The sequence below is a fragment of the Capricornis sumatraensis genome, chromosome 12 (genome assembly GCF_032405125.1).
Source record: "Capricornis sumatraensis isolate serow.1 chromosome 12, serow.2, whole genome shotgun sequence".
Lineage (NCBI taxonomy): Eukaryota > Metazoa > Chordata > Mammalia > Artiodactyla > Bovidae > Capricornis > Capricornis sumatraensis.
Window position 1 is genome coordinate 21064856 of NC_091080.1, and position 11861 is coordinate 21076716.

Here is an 11861-nt window from a genome sequence, read left to right on the forward strand (position 1 = left end):
TCCAAGTCCAAGAAAAATAAATGAAGGGCTCCTGGTTTCAGAGCAGGTCGGAGTACACCTGGGGCCGTTTCCAGGGCAGGTGAGCCCTGCAGCCAGGCTCCTCCCCGGGGTTCCGTCTGTCCCCAGCGCGGACTCTCTGTGACCCCAGGGACTGCAGCCCACCAGGCTCCTCTGTCCATAGCATTCTCCAGGCAAGAAGCCTGGAGCGGGTTGCTCTGTCCTCCAGGGGATCTTCCCAACCCAGGGATCAAGCCCAGGTCTCCTGCATTGCAGGCGGATTCTTTACTACTGAGCCACCAGGAATATCTACTGTCTTGATTTCCACCACAGTCACCCCACTGACTTCTCAAAGGCCAACTGTGCACCTCCGGTTTATTGGTGGGGAAAAGGCCCCCTTCTTAGCACAGCTTAGATGGGCTACGTTCTCAGAAAGTTACATTGAACACAGAGAACAGCATGGAAATACAGAGAATTTGGGGATTAGAACCACCAGACTTAGGAGAGGGGGACAGACAGTGACCGTTTCATGCGTTCGGCCTTCAGTTTTGCAAGATGAAAAAGGTTTGGGACATAGATGGTGCTGATGGTTGCGGAGCAGTGTGAATGTACTTAATGCCTGACTGTATCCTTTGGTTAGGATGGTGAGTTTTGTATATATTTTACCACAATTGACAAACACATGCCAGGCTTAGAAAGTCCCAGCTTCTCATTCTGCCATGGCTAACTCATTCCTCCAGTTCACAAGTCGTATTCAGTTCCAAAGCCTGGATAAAGTGGTTACATTTTAGCCCAGGCAAAGCAAATAGGATGCAGTTTGTAAGCCACTGGCAGCAGCTGTCTGGAAGAGCAGGTTCAGAATTCTGAGGCCACGGGCAGGCTCAGTGAGAGAGAATCCTCTGCACAGTGTCTGCCGCACCCTAGGGGACTGGGAAGGAGGGCTGCCAAACGGACCATTGCTTTTGCTGTCCTGGGTCTAACCCCGGACAGAATCCCAAGGACAGAGGAGCCTGGTGGGCTACAGTCCATAGGCTTGCACAGAGTCAGACATGACGAAAGCAACTTAGCACAGCACATCCTGGGTGTTGCTCCAGTGAGTGTTCACACCTCTGGCCACTTACAACTTCTGGCTTTTTATTCCCCACCTGTCTTCACATGGAATGGGCCTTCCATCACCCAAGAACTCCTTCTCCAATACCTTGTCACCTTTTCCAATCAAGGACAAAAGTCTCGGAGTTTCCCTGGTGGTCCAGTGGTTAAGACCTTGCCTTCCAATGCAGGGGGTGCAGGTTCAACCGCTGGTTGGGGAACTAAGATCCCACATGCCTTTTGGCCAAAAACCAAAACATAAAACAAGCAATATTGCAACAAATTCAATAAAGAGTGTAAAAATGGCCCATATAAAAAGTCTTTTAAAAAAAAAAAAAGGACAAAGTTTCCAACTCTGCCACCATGGTAGAGCTCTCTCTAATCACTTTCTGTTTGAGGACATGCCTCTTACCCAGAGACTTCATTCATTCATTCAACGGTGATTGGCACATCTATTATGTGCCACTTACTTGTTCTAGGCACCTGGAATGCACTGATGAACCCATGCCCCCTTGGAATTTTGCACCATAGCTAGAGGAGACACTGAATATACACCGAAATATGAAAATTGTTCGGTACAATCCAAGGTGCTATGGGGGGCTTCCCAGGTGGCACTAATGATAAAGAACCTGCCTGCCAAGGCAGGAGATAAAAGAGACGTGGGTTCAATCCCTGGATCACGAAGGTCCCTGGAGGAAATGGCAACCCACTCCAATGTTCTTGCCTGGAGAATCCTGTGGACAGAGGGGCCTGTGGACAGGTGGGCCACAGTCCATGGGGCTGCAAGAGTCGGACATGACTGAAGCAACTTAACACACACTGTATTCTAACAACTGTCCAGGTAACTCCCCATTTATAGATGAAGAAACTAAGGTCAGAGATTGAATCGCTCTCCTGAGGTCATTGATTAGAAGAAGAGCAACTGATTTTTTAAAAAATTTAATTAGAAAAAAAAAGAAACCACAAAGTGTTGGACACGACTGAAGTGACTTAACGCACACAAGGTGCTATGGAAAAAGGACAGCGTGGGACAGGGGGTCTGGGGGCAGAGTTGGGAGGACGATGCTATTGGCACTGCTGAGGATGGCTGATAAAATGAGAACCTTCACCCTCTGAAAAAGAGCTGTGACTTGTTTCCTCACACTCCAACAGCGTGATCCCTTCTGAAATATTCAGTAATGTATCATTAAGTATTAATCACACATCGTAGGTATTCAATCATCACCCCATCCATCCAAGAATTATACATATTATACACAACGGCAGAAAAGCAGAAATCACCTAAATGCCCCCAGATTTGAAAAGAATTAAATTAAATGTTGGTGTAGTCACAGGATGGAATAACTTAGACATTAAAAGTGAGGGATTTTCTTTCCAGTCTCCCATAAATGCAGTGTATTTTACAAGAAAGATAACAAAATAAACCCTTTCCGAGGATGCCGGGATCCCCCCACCTAGTTCTAATAGAGCCTCCCAGCACCAGGGTCCAGCAGCCCCTACCCTCGGAGCTATGTGCTGGCAGGTCATCAGCATCACAGAGCTGAACCGTCAGAGCCCTGGGAGTGACCGGACCAGCTCAGAGAGAAGGGGCGGGGAGCCGGGGTCTGCTGCCCGTGGGCTGTGTGCCGCAGCTTCCCATTTTGTCCTTATTTCATCTTAACCAACAACTACCCAGGCTTCCAGGTGGCGCTAGTGGTCAAGAACCCGCCTGCCAAGGCAGGAGATGTAAAAGACGTGGGTTTGATTCCTGGGTCGGGAAGATGCCCTGGAGAAGGGAATGGCAGCCCACTCCAGTGTTCTTGCCTGGAGAACCCGTGGACGGAGGGGCCTGGCGGGCTACGGTCCATGGGGCTGCAAGAGTCGGACACGACTGAAGCAACCTAACACACACTGTATTCTAACAACTGTCCAGGTAACTAGTCATACTCTTCGTTTATAGATGAAGAAACTAAGGTCAGAGTTTGAATCGCTCTCCTGAGGTCATTGATTAAAAGAAGTGCAGCTGATTTTTAAAAATTTTTTAATTAGAAAAAAAAAAAGAAATGGAGTCTGAGATTTGAATCTAGGTCTCCCCAATGCCTCTCCAGCCCTGCCTGAGAAACCAAGAGGCTACCCATGGAAGCTATCCACAGCTGGGCACACAACCACACCCTCACAGATAACATGGCATCATATCATCATCCCCTAACATTCGAGGGCTTATTCCATGCCAAACACTATGCTAAAACCCTGAGACAAAATTCTCATGACCTCTGTCGCTACCCTGTGAGCTAGATACTACTATTATCCCCATTTTAGAGAAAAAGAAACTGAGGCTCGCAGAGACACCAAAGCCACCCCTGTGGTCCTCTCTCCATTCTTGTTACTCAGCGGCCATGGGACCCACGAGGCAGAGTGGAGAGCAAAGGCACCGAGCTGGAAGCCAGAGGCACTCATGTCTGCCACCGGTTCTGTGATCTCAGCTGAGTCACTTGGTCTTTTCAGGCCTAACAACTGCATCTTCTATTCTGCATCTGCTAATCGGATGCCTTTGTGTATAAAAGTGTTTGCTTATTCTATCCCAGAATTTGCAAAAGAATCAACCAAGGACTTCCCTGGTGGTCCAGTGGTTAAGAAGTCGCCCGCCAGTACAGAGGACACGAGTTCAGTCCCTGGTCTGGGACGATCCCACATGCCGTGGCCAACTACAGAGCCCATGAGGAGCAACAAGAGAAGCCGCTATAACCAAGAGGAGCCCCCACTTGCTGCAGCTAGAGGAAGCCCAAGAGCAGCCGTGAAGACCTAGCATGGCCAAAAATAAATAACTTTTTCAAAAAAGAATCAACCAAGATAATAATAAACCTCCTGAAAAAACTGTAAATTTAAAACTGGAAATTATACATATATTGTAAATCCAGGAGGAATGCATAGGGCTGCAAATAACAGGATAGCTAACCAACAGTGATTTCAACAAATACATACAGGTTGACTATTTTCATACAGCTAGAACCCTGGAGGTAGGTTTTTGGCACTATCATCAACTCTCTTTGTAGCTTACTGTCTGCTACGTGAGGCATGCTGGATTGTCATCATTCTATCACTTCTAGTCACATAACCCAGATATCACGTCTGCATTCAAGGAAGGTAAACCAGATGGAGGAAGCTGTGTCTGTCCCTTTCACCAAGAGAACAAACACTTTCCTGGAAACTGCAATAGCATATTTTGCTTAGGTCCCATCTGGCCAGTCCTAATTGCAAGGGAGGCTAGGGGGGAAAGTGCTACTTTACTTTCTCAGCCCCTAAGGAGAAGCAGGGGATTCCCTGGTGGCTCAGTGGTAAAGAATCCGCCTGCCAATGCAAGAGACTCGGGTTCAACCCCTGGTCCACGAAGATCTCCTGGAGAAGGAAATGGCAATCCGCTAGTATTCTTCCCAAGAGAAGCCCAGGGACAGAGGCGCCTGGGGGGCTATAGTCCAAGGGGTCACAAAGAGTAGGACATGACTGAGCCACTGACCAAGAAGTAGAGGGAGGCTGAGGAAGGGAATCGCAAGTGGGTTCTGTTGGTTGCCTTACACCATCTGCCTCAGCATTATAAACCAAAGTCTGGTTACCTGATGTTAAACCCCAGCCTGAAACGTGCTTCGGTCTTAAGAAAATGTGTATATTTAAATAGGATAGGATCTACTCATGTGTTTGTGTATCTTTTTCTTATGCTTTTCACCCTGATAAACACAGAATTTCCTTAACGAAATAAAGGAAATAACTCACAGCAGTTTTATTGTTGTTGTTTTCGTATTTTTGTAGAAATCCAGAGAGAAAGAAGAGACTTGGTAAGAAAAATCGTTACCACAACGACCACAAGAAGACTACGCAGCGGCCCACAGGGCACCCCAGGCCCTGGAAGACCGAACAACGGAACCAGACCCAGCATCCAGGAGGACGCAGAGCCCTTCAACCCAGACAACCCTTACCACGTGAGTGCCAGCGTCTGCCCCACACTCGCCCGGGCGTGTGAAACCCAGCGCCGAAGCTGCGTGGCTCTGCTTGAGAGCTCAAGGCACTCAGCAGTCAACGGAGACTTCTATTCGATTATTTCACATACATCTTAATTTGCTTATTGCAGAGTTTATAAGTGAGGGTAACATCACTTCTGTAGTGTAAAATCCTGATGGGTTGTACTCCTTATTCAAGGTGGTTTTCTGGGCTCTGCTCGTTTGAGTCACAGGCAGATTCATGAAGACCTATTCACATCAGGAATTTGACTATTTAAAAATATTTCCAAGCATGTGCCCTGCAGGCAGCACACAGATTGAAATACTCTTTCCCCCTATCTCCACGATAGTCATCCAGTCATCAGACTTTTGCTGAGAAACTGCTCTTTTCCAGGCCCTGTGCACACAGGAGTAACTTCTGCCCTCAAGGGCACTCAGTCCATTCGGGAGACAGACTCACATAGGGGATCGAATGCTTCAGACGGAAACCTTGAGACCTGGTGTTTGTAAGGATGACACCAACATGCTAAACACTTCTCAAATCTTCAACAAAGTGTAGTTTATCATTACTCTACTTTGTAGGGAGTGAAATCAGAAAAATAAGTACTTATGTGTAACTAGCGTTTTAACTAAATAATAAACTAGTATTTTAACTAGTTAGCAAAAAATACATGCATTTATTTTAAGTGTATACAATGAAAAGTGAATTTGCCTTCTACCACAGACACCCTCCTCCGAGCAGTCTATTAACAATGGCTGTTTGCCCACTCCCTCTGCGTAAGTGTACACACACACACATTTTTAACACAAAAGAGCGTGCATAACTTCCTTACTTTGCTGTCTCTCCAGTTACAATACAGTATTTTAGGAATTCCACTGTCTCTCTTACATGGATCCACCTCATTCATTTTAATGGTGACCTTGTATTCCATTGTGTGGATAAATGTATAGAAATTTAAACAGTTCTGCTTTGGTGGGCATGTAAATATTCCTCCAATACCATTAATAGGATATACCTAGTACCCCCTGCGCAGGGTATGGGAAAGATGTGAGGTAATGCAGATGAAGCTGTTAGCACAGTGCGTGGCACACAGGAAGTACGAACTTGCTGCCTGTTAGCTATTAGTCTTATCCACCCTTCTTGTACATGAAGGGAGTATATCTTTAGCACAAATGGGACTTCCCTGGTGGTGTGCTGTGCTCTGTCGCTCAGTCGTGTCCGAGTCTTTTCGACTGCATGGACTGTAGCCCGCTAGGCTCGTTTGTCCATGGAATTCTCCAGGCAAGAATACTGGAGTGGGTTGCCATACCCTCCTCCTCCAGGGGATCATCCTAACCCAGGCATCAAACCCAGGTCTCCCGCGTTGCAGGCAGATTCTTTACCAGCTGAGCCACTAGAAAAGCCCTTCCTGGTGGCTCTGTGCTGTAGGCATTTAAAAAACTGCAAGTGCAGAGAGTCTTTCTCTGAACTCCCCTTATCTGCCTAAAGACAAATCCTCCAGAAGGAATTCTATTGTCATAAATCCCCTCCCCAGGAGTTTCATTAACCAGGGAAGATGGACTCATCATAGGAGGAGAGTGAAGTCCGCACCACATTCAGACAAACCTCATCACAATCATACCTCCAATGTGTTCTTCTAAGCGTCCACTCGTCTCTCCTGGAAGTCGCTGACCCTGCCTAAGAGATCTACATCCCCACCTACCCTTTCCTATTCAGATATTTAATCCTGAATTTTAAGCTGCCTGGGAGAGTTACTCTTGTCCTGGGTATCTCCCATTCAGACGGTAAAGAATCTGCCTAAAATGCGGGAGACCAGGCTTCGATCCCTGGATTGGGAAGATCCCCTGGAGGAGGGAAAGGCTACCCACTCCAGTATTCTTGCCTGGGGGAACCCACGGCCAGAGAGGCCGGGCAGGCTACAGTGCATGGAGTTGCAGAGTCAGGCACGACTGAGTGATGAACACTTTCTCACTTTTTAGCGCAAGTACTGACGCATGTGGGTTTACTGGGTCACGGTAGATGGGAATTTTACATTTTAATGGAGGACACTAAACTGCCTTCCAGGGAAGGCAGCTACAAGTCTTCAAATGTAATGCAAGGCCTCATTTATTATCAAACTTCGTAAACAGTCTTGGGTGTAAAACTGCGTCTCCTGTCTTGGCCAGTCTTTAATTATCTGTAAGGCTGAGCATCTTTTCATACACGGAGAAGTCATTTGCGCATTTTCTTTCCTGTGTAGCCTCCTCAGTCCTTTATTGTATCACGTGTTGCAAGTTATTTTCTAGTTTGTCATTTTAGACTAATATTTTAAAAAGACGTAGAGCAAAAAGTATTTTTGAAGTAACCCAAGGCTTACTAGAAGATTCAGGACGCCATGGTAAAAGCTGAGAGAATAAAGGAATTGAAGAGACAAACAGAAGTTCGTTTACTCTCCAGGCAGCTGGCCTCCCTGCACCTGGGTCTAGGAGGGGCTTCAGCCCCTTTACAGGAGGTGGGTAGGATGCAACTGCGCCCTGCTTCCGGACTTCAGGGATCTGTGTTCCTCAAAAACTTCCACACAGCAGTTTCTTTCTTTCTTGTGTTGAGCTTGTAAGCAGGAACATCTCCCTACGACTTCCGTCCTTTCCTTATCCCTTTAAGGAAGTATCTCAGAAATATCTCAATAACCAGAGATTTCTGCCAACTTTTTAATCCTAACAAACTTTTGTTGGCCCCTCAGGTCAGATGCCTCAGCCGGCAGGCTTGTTGGCTCCTCCCGCCCTGTGTGCGCGTGTGCGCTCAGCCGTGTCCGACTCTTTGCAACCCCATGGACTGGAGCCCACCAGGCTCCTCTGTCCGTGGGATTTTTTAGGCAAGAATACTGGAGTGGGTTGCTGTGTCCTTCTTCGGATCTTCCCAACCCAGGGACTGAACCTGCATCTCCTGAGTCTCCTGAGTCTCCTCCACTGGCAGGTGGATTCTTTACCAGAGCCACCTGAGAAGCCCCTCAAATCAGGAGTTTTTTATTTTTGCTGTCCCAGGTGAACCTTTTTCAAGATATAAAGCTGGAGGAGGAAATGGAAAGTCTGAAAAATTTGAAAAAAAAAAAAACACCTGCTGTTAGTAAGACAAATACTTTGATGACAAAATGTGAACATAAGCTTTATTGGATGGTGTTGAGGAATTGTTAGTCTTGTGAGATGTGGTAATGGCAGTGTGGTGCAGGAAAGTATCTTATTTTGGAGAAACATTCTAACATTTATGGGTGAAATGTCACAATGCTCTCAAGTCTCTTTAAATTTACTTTAGAATTTTAAATACTTTCAAAAAATCAAACTTGACAACAGGTTAGCAATTGTCAAATCCAGATGATGTTCAAGTACACAATTTTCTCCACTTTTCAGTTCGGTCTGAAATGTCTTATAATTGAATGCCCCCCACCCCTAAAATAGCTGAATAAAAAAAGTATACCAGAAACGGTGATAGGGTTGCTTAAGTTCACTTGGCTCATTGAAGTCTAACCTATGTTGGTGCTCTGGTGCTGCGTCTCCGCCAAGTTGTTCCTCCAGGAAACAGCTTTAAATTGAATAAAGTATTTCCATTATTGATACGGACTTCCCCCCCCCCCCCCATTGTAATGCAATGCCATAATAAAGAGAATATAGAATCTATACCCCTAGAAATTCATGAAAAGGAAACCCAGATACACAATTTGGCAGGTGCCAAATTTCTTCCAGTTCTGTGGTCTTTCCAGCACTGAAAAGGGTTCTGTAGGTGACCCTGGGACTTCCCAAGTGGCTCAGTTGTAAAAGAATCTGCCTGCTAATGCAGGAGACAGAAGTTCAATCTCTGCATCGGGAAGCTCCCCTGGAGAAGGAAATGGGAACCCACTCCAGTATTCCTGCCCGGAGAATCCCATGGACTGAGAAACCTGGCAGGGTACAAACAGTCCACGAGGTCACAAAAGTTGGACACCACTGAGCACGTGAGTAACAAGGTGACTTTTAACTTCAGTACAAGTTTGTAGTTAACTATCATCATGGCACACACAAACTAGCAGGTAAAGTTTGAGGTCTTCAATCTTTACACAATAAATGGTGCCCTTTCCCGAGGGTTACAGACCCTTACATTACACGAAGGCAGAAGCTAGACGACTTGGTAAGTGTTCTCAGCCAGTGCAAGTGGAATAGCAATCTGTTGTTAGCCTGGACCAGTGAATTCCAAATATGCTCCCCAGAGCCCTGGAAACCATTATTACAAGATGCCAGGGGGCCTCAGCAGCAGCAGAAATGCTACTTTTGAATCAGGCTTCCTTCCTATTTTCCTTCTTAGGACAAGTTGAGCCACTGCTGAGCGGCAACCATGGCTCACTGAAGGCGTAAGGGAGCTTCATGCGTGCGGAGTCGCTTCAGGCATGCCTGACTCTTTGTGCCCCCATGGACTGCAGTCTGCCAGGCTCCTCTCTCCATGGGATTCTCCAGGCAAGAAGACTGGGGTGGGCTGCCATGCCCTCCTCTAGATCTTCCTGACCCAGGGATGGAACCCCCGACTCTTTTGTCTCCTGCATTGGCAGGTGGGTTCTTTACCACTAGTGCCACCTGGGAATGGAGAAACTTTACCGTAACATTAAAAAAAAAAAAAAATTCTTCCTGTAAGTGACCAATCAGGCAGGGTGGAAGTTCCTTCATGTTAGAAGAGTTTCTGAATGATAAGGTTTTAAAGATTGAAAGCACCTTACGGAAAACAGTGATTGCTGGTACCACCGAGACATTTAAGACCTTATTTTAAAATAATGTGTGCTATAAACGTCTCCTCATGAAGGAAACACAAGTAATTCTCCCTTATTTCACAGCAGCAGGAAGGAGAAAGCGTGACATTCGACCCCAGACTGGATCATGAAGGAATCTGCTGTATAGAATGCAGGAGGAGCTACACCCACTGCCAGAAGATCTGCGAGCCCCTGGGGGGCTACCACCCGTGGCCCTATAACTACCAGGGCTGCCGTTCAGCCTGCAGAGTTATCATGCCTTGTAGCTGGTGGGTGGCCCGCATCCTAGGCATGGTGTGAAAGCACTTCAGGGAGCAGGTGCTGTGAAGAAGTCAAACTCCAGAGACAACCAAAGCTTGGGGCATCTTGAAGCTAAAGGGACCATAGTATTTTATGTTCCATCTGAGCAACGGTATTCGAGACACTGAACAGAATACTTCTCAACTGCTTTACAGAACTTTATTCAGAATCGCACATGTACTGAGAGGGTAGTTTTAAGTCTAAAATATCATAATAATCCTTTTATTACTTGCTATTGTTTTGCTTTTCTTTGCCAGGAAGGTCTGCTTTTAAGCCTTCCTTACCAAGCTATTTTGAAATAACCATGAAAAATTACTTACAATATATCTCAACTGTACACTTGAGTTCCTTTTAAATCGTCACTGACTAAAACGATTGGCTTCTGTTGTTATTTGCTCACAATTCCTGTTTTTCTTAATCTTTACTGTTCTTTCCTAGTCTTGCAAATGTGCCCCCGGAGTTCCCAGATAAAAATAAGAGACAAAATAAGATATCTAATGAAATCTACCTGGGAGTAAACCTAACCCTGAAGGTGGCAGCTCACGGGAAGTCCTGGGAATAGGAGGCTGGCCTGTTGAGAGTCACGTCCGAGAGGAGAGCACCAGGACAAAGAGCAGAGTGCAGAGCAGGGCTAACCAGGCTTGTGGGGAAGCACCTGCACCGACATTCTGAAACCAGGTCTTCACGTCCCTTGCAATCTGCTTTCAGTTAAGTGGTCTTCGGGCTCGAAGCAGCATAATGATTTCTACCTTTGTAGTACAAGCTGGGCTGCTGACATAGTTCAGTTACCAGCTGAGTTACTCTCCTAGTAACACAGGCAGCGCTGTCTGATAGACACGGCTGAGGAGGAATGGCGAATCTCAGGACCAAGGACTGTCTTTAAAAATTGAGACATCAGGAAGATGAACAGGGATTTTGTATTTTTGACATTTTAGTTTTGACTCTCATAGTTTTAAGAGATTAAAAACCTTCCTAAAGAAAATAAGTTTTCTAAAACAATGCAAAGATTCAGAGAAATGAAAGGTTGTGATACCCCAACAGTCCCAGTCTAAAGACACCTTACTACTGTACATCTAGTTTTCAGACTTGGTTATCAGACGAACACCCATATACCTACATTAAATGGGATGAACAGCAAGTTAGGTCTTTGGAGAAAAAAGGGATGAAGGACAGACACACTGACATGTATGGCCACACTGTTCAGGCGGCAGCAACTTCCTGCAGCTACAAATTTCACATTTTCAAAATGGTTGCCCCTCTACTAAGCAAGTCAGTGCCAATGGTTATGCACACCACCTCCCACCTCATCACCCCGCAGCCTGTATGTCCTTGCCTCTGCAAATAAAAGAGGAAAAAAGACGGGAGTCAGTGATCCCACCCCAAAAGTGCTTGTGCTCTCATGAGGCAGATGACTGCGCTGCGGTACACCAAAGGCATTGATAGACTTGGGAGCACTGGGCTTCTGGGGAAGAGAAGGCCTTCAATGGGTCTTCGAGGATGAGCAGGAGTCGGCCAGGCGGTGACGGGAAGGGCATTCCAGGCAGAGAGAGCAGTTCCAGTAGAGGCATGAGGCTGTGCGGTTAAGCAGGGAAGCGGAGCATTCAAGCTGAGGCGGGCGTGTCAGGACGGAAAAGGAGGCAGAAGCTCCAAACAATACTGCATGTCAACTCTGAGTTTACTGGGGGAAGAAGGAACAGGAGGAAACGGCAGTCCACCCCAGTACTCTTCCCCGGAAAATCCCGTGGACAGAGGAGCC

General features: G+C 46.5%; 1 protein-coding gene across 1 annotated transcript in view; it reads left to right on the forward strand.

The window, feature by feature from the left end:
• Positions 1-10105, forward strand: part of CNMD (chondromodulin) — a 31461-nt gene extending 21356 nt beyond the window's left edge. The window contains exons 6-7 of the mRNA XM_068984748.1: positions 4870-5039; positions 9893-10105. Coding sequence (XP_068840849.1) covers positions 4870-5039; positions 9893-10105 — 383 coding nt within the window. The remainder of the gene's footprint in view (positions 1-4869; positions 5040-9892) is intronic.
• Positions 10106-11861: the final 1756 nt, after the last annotated feature.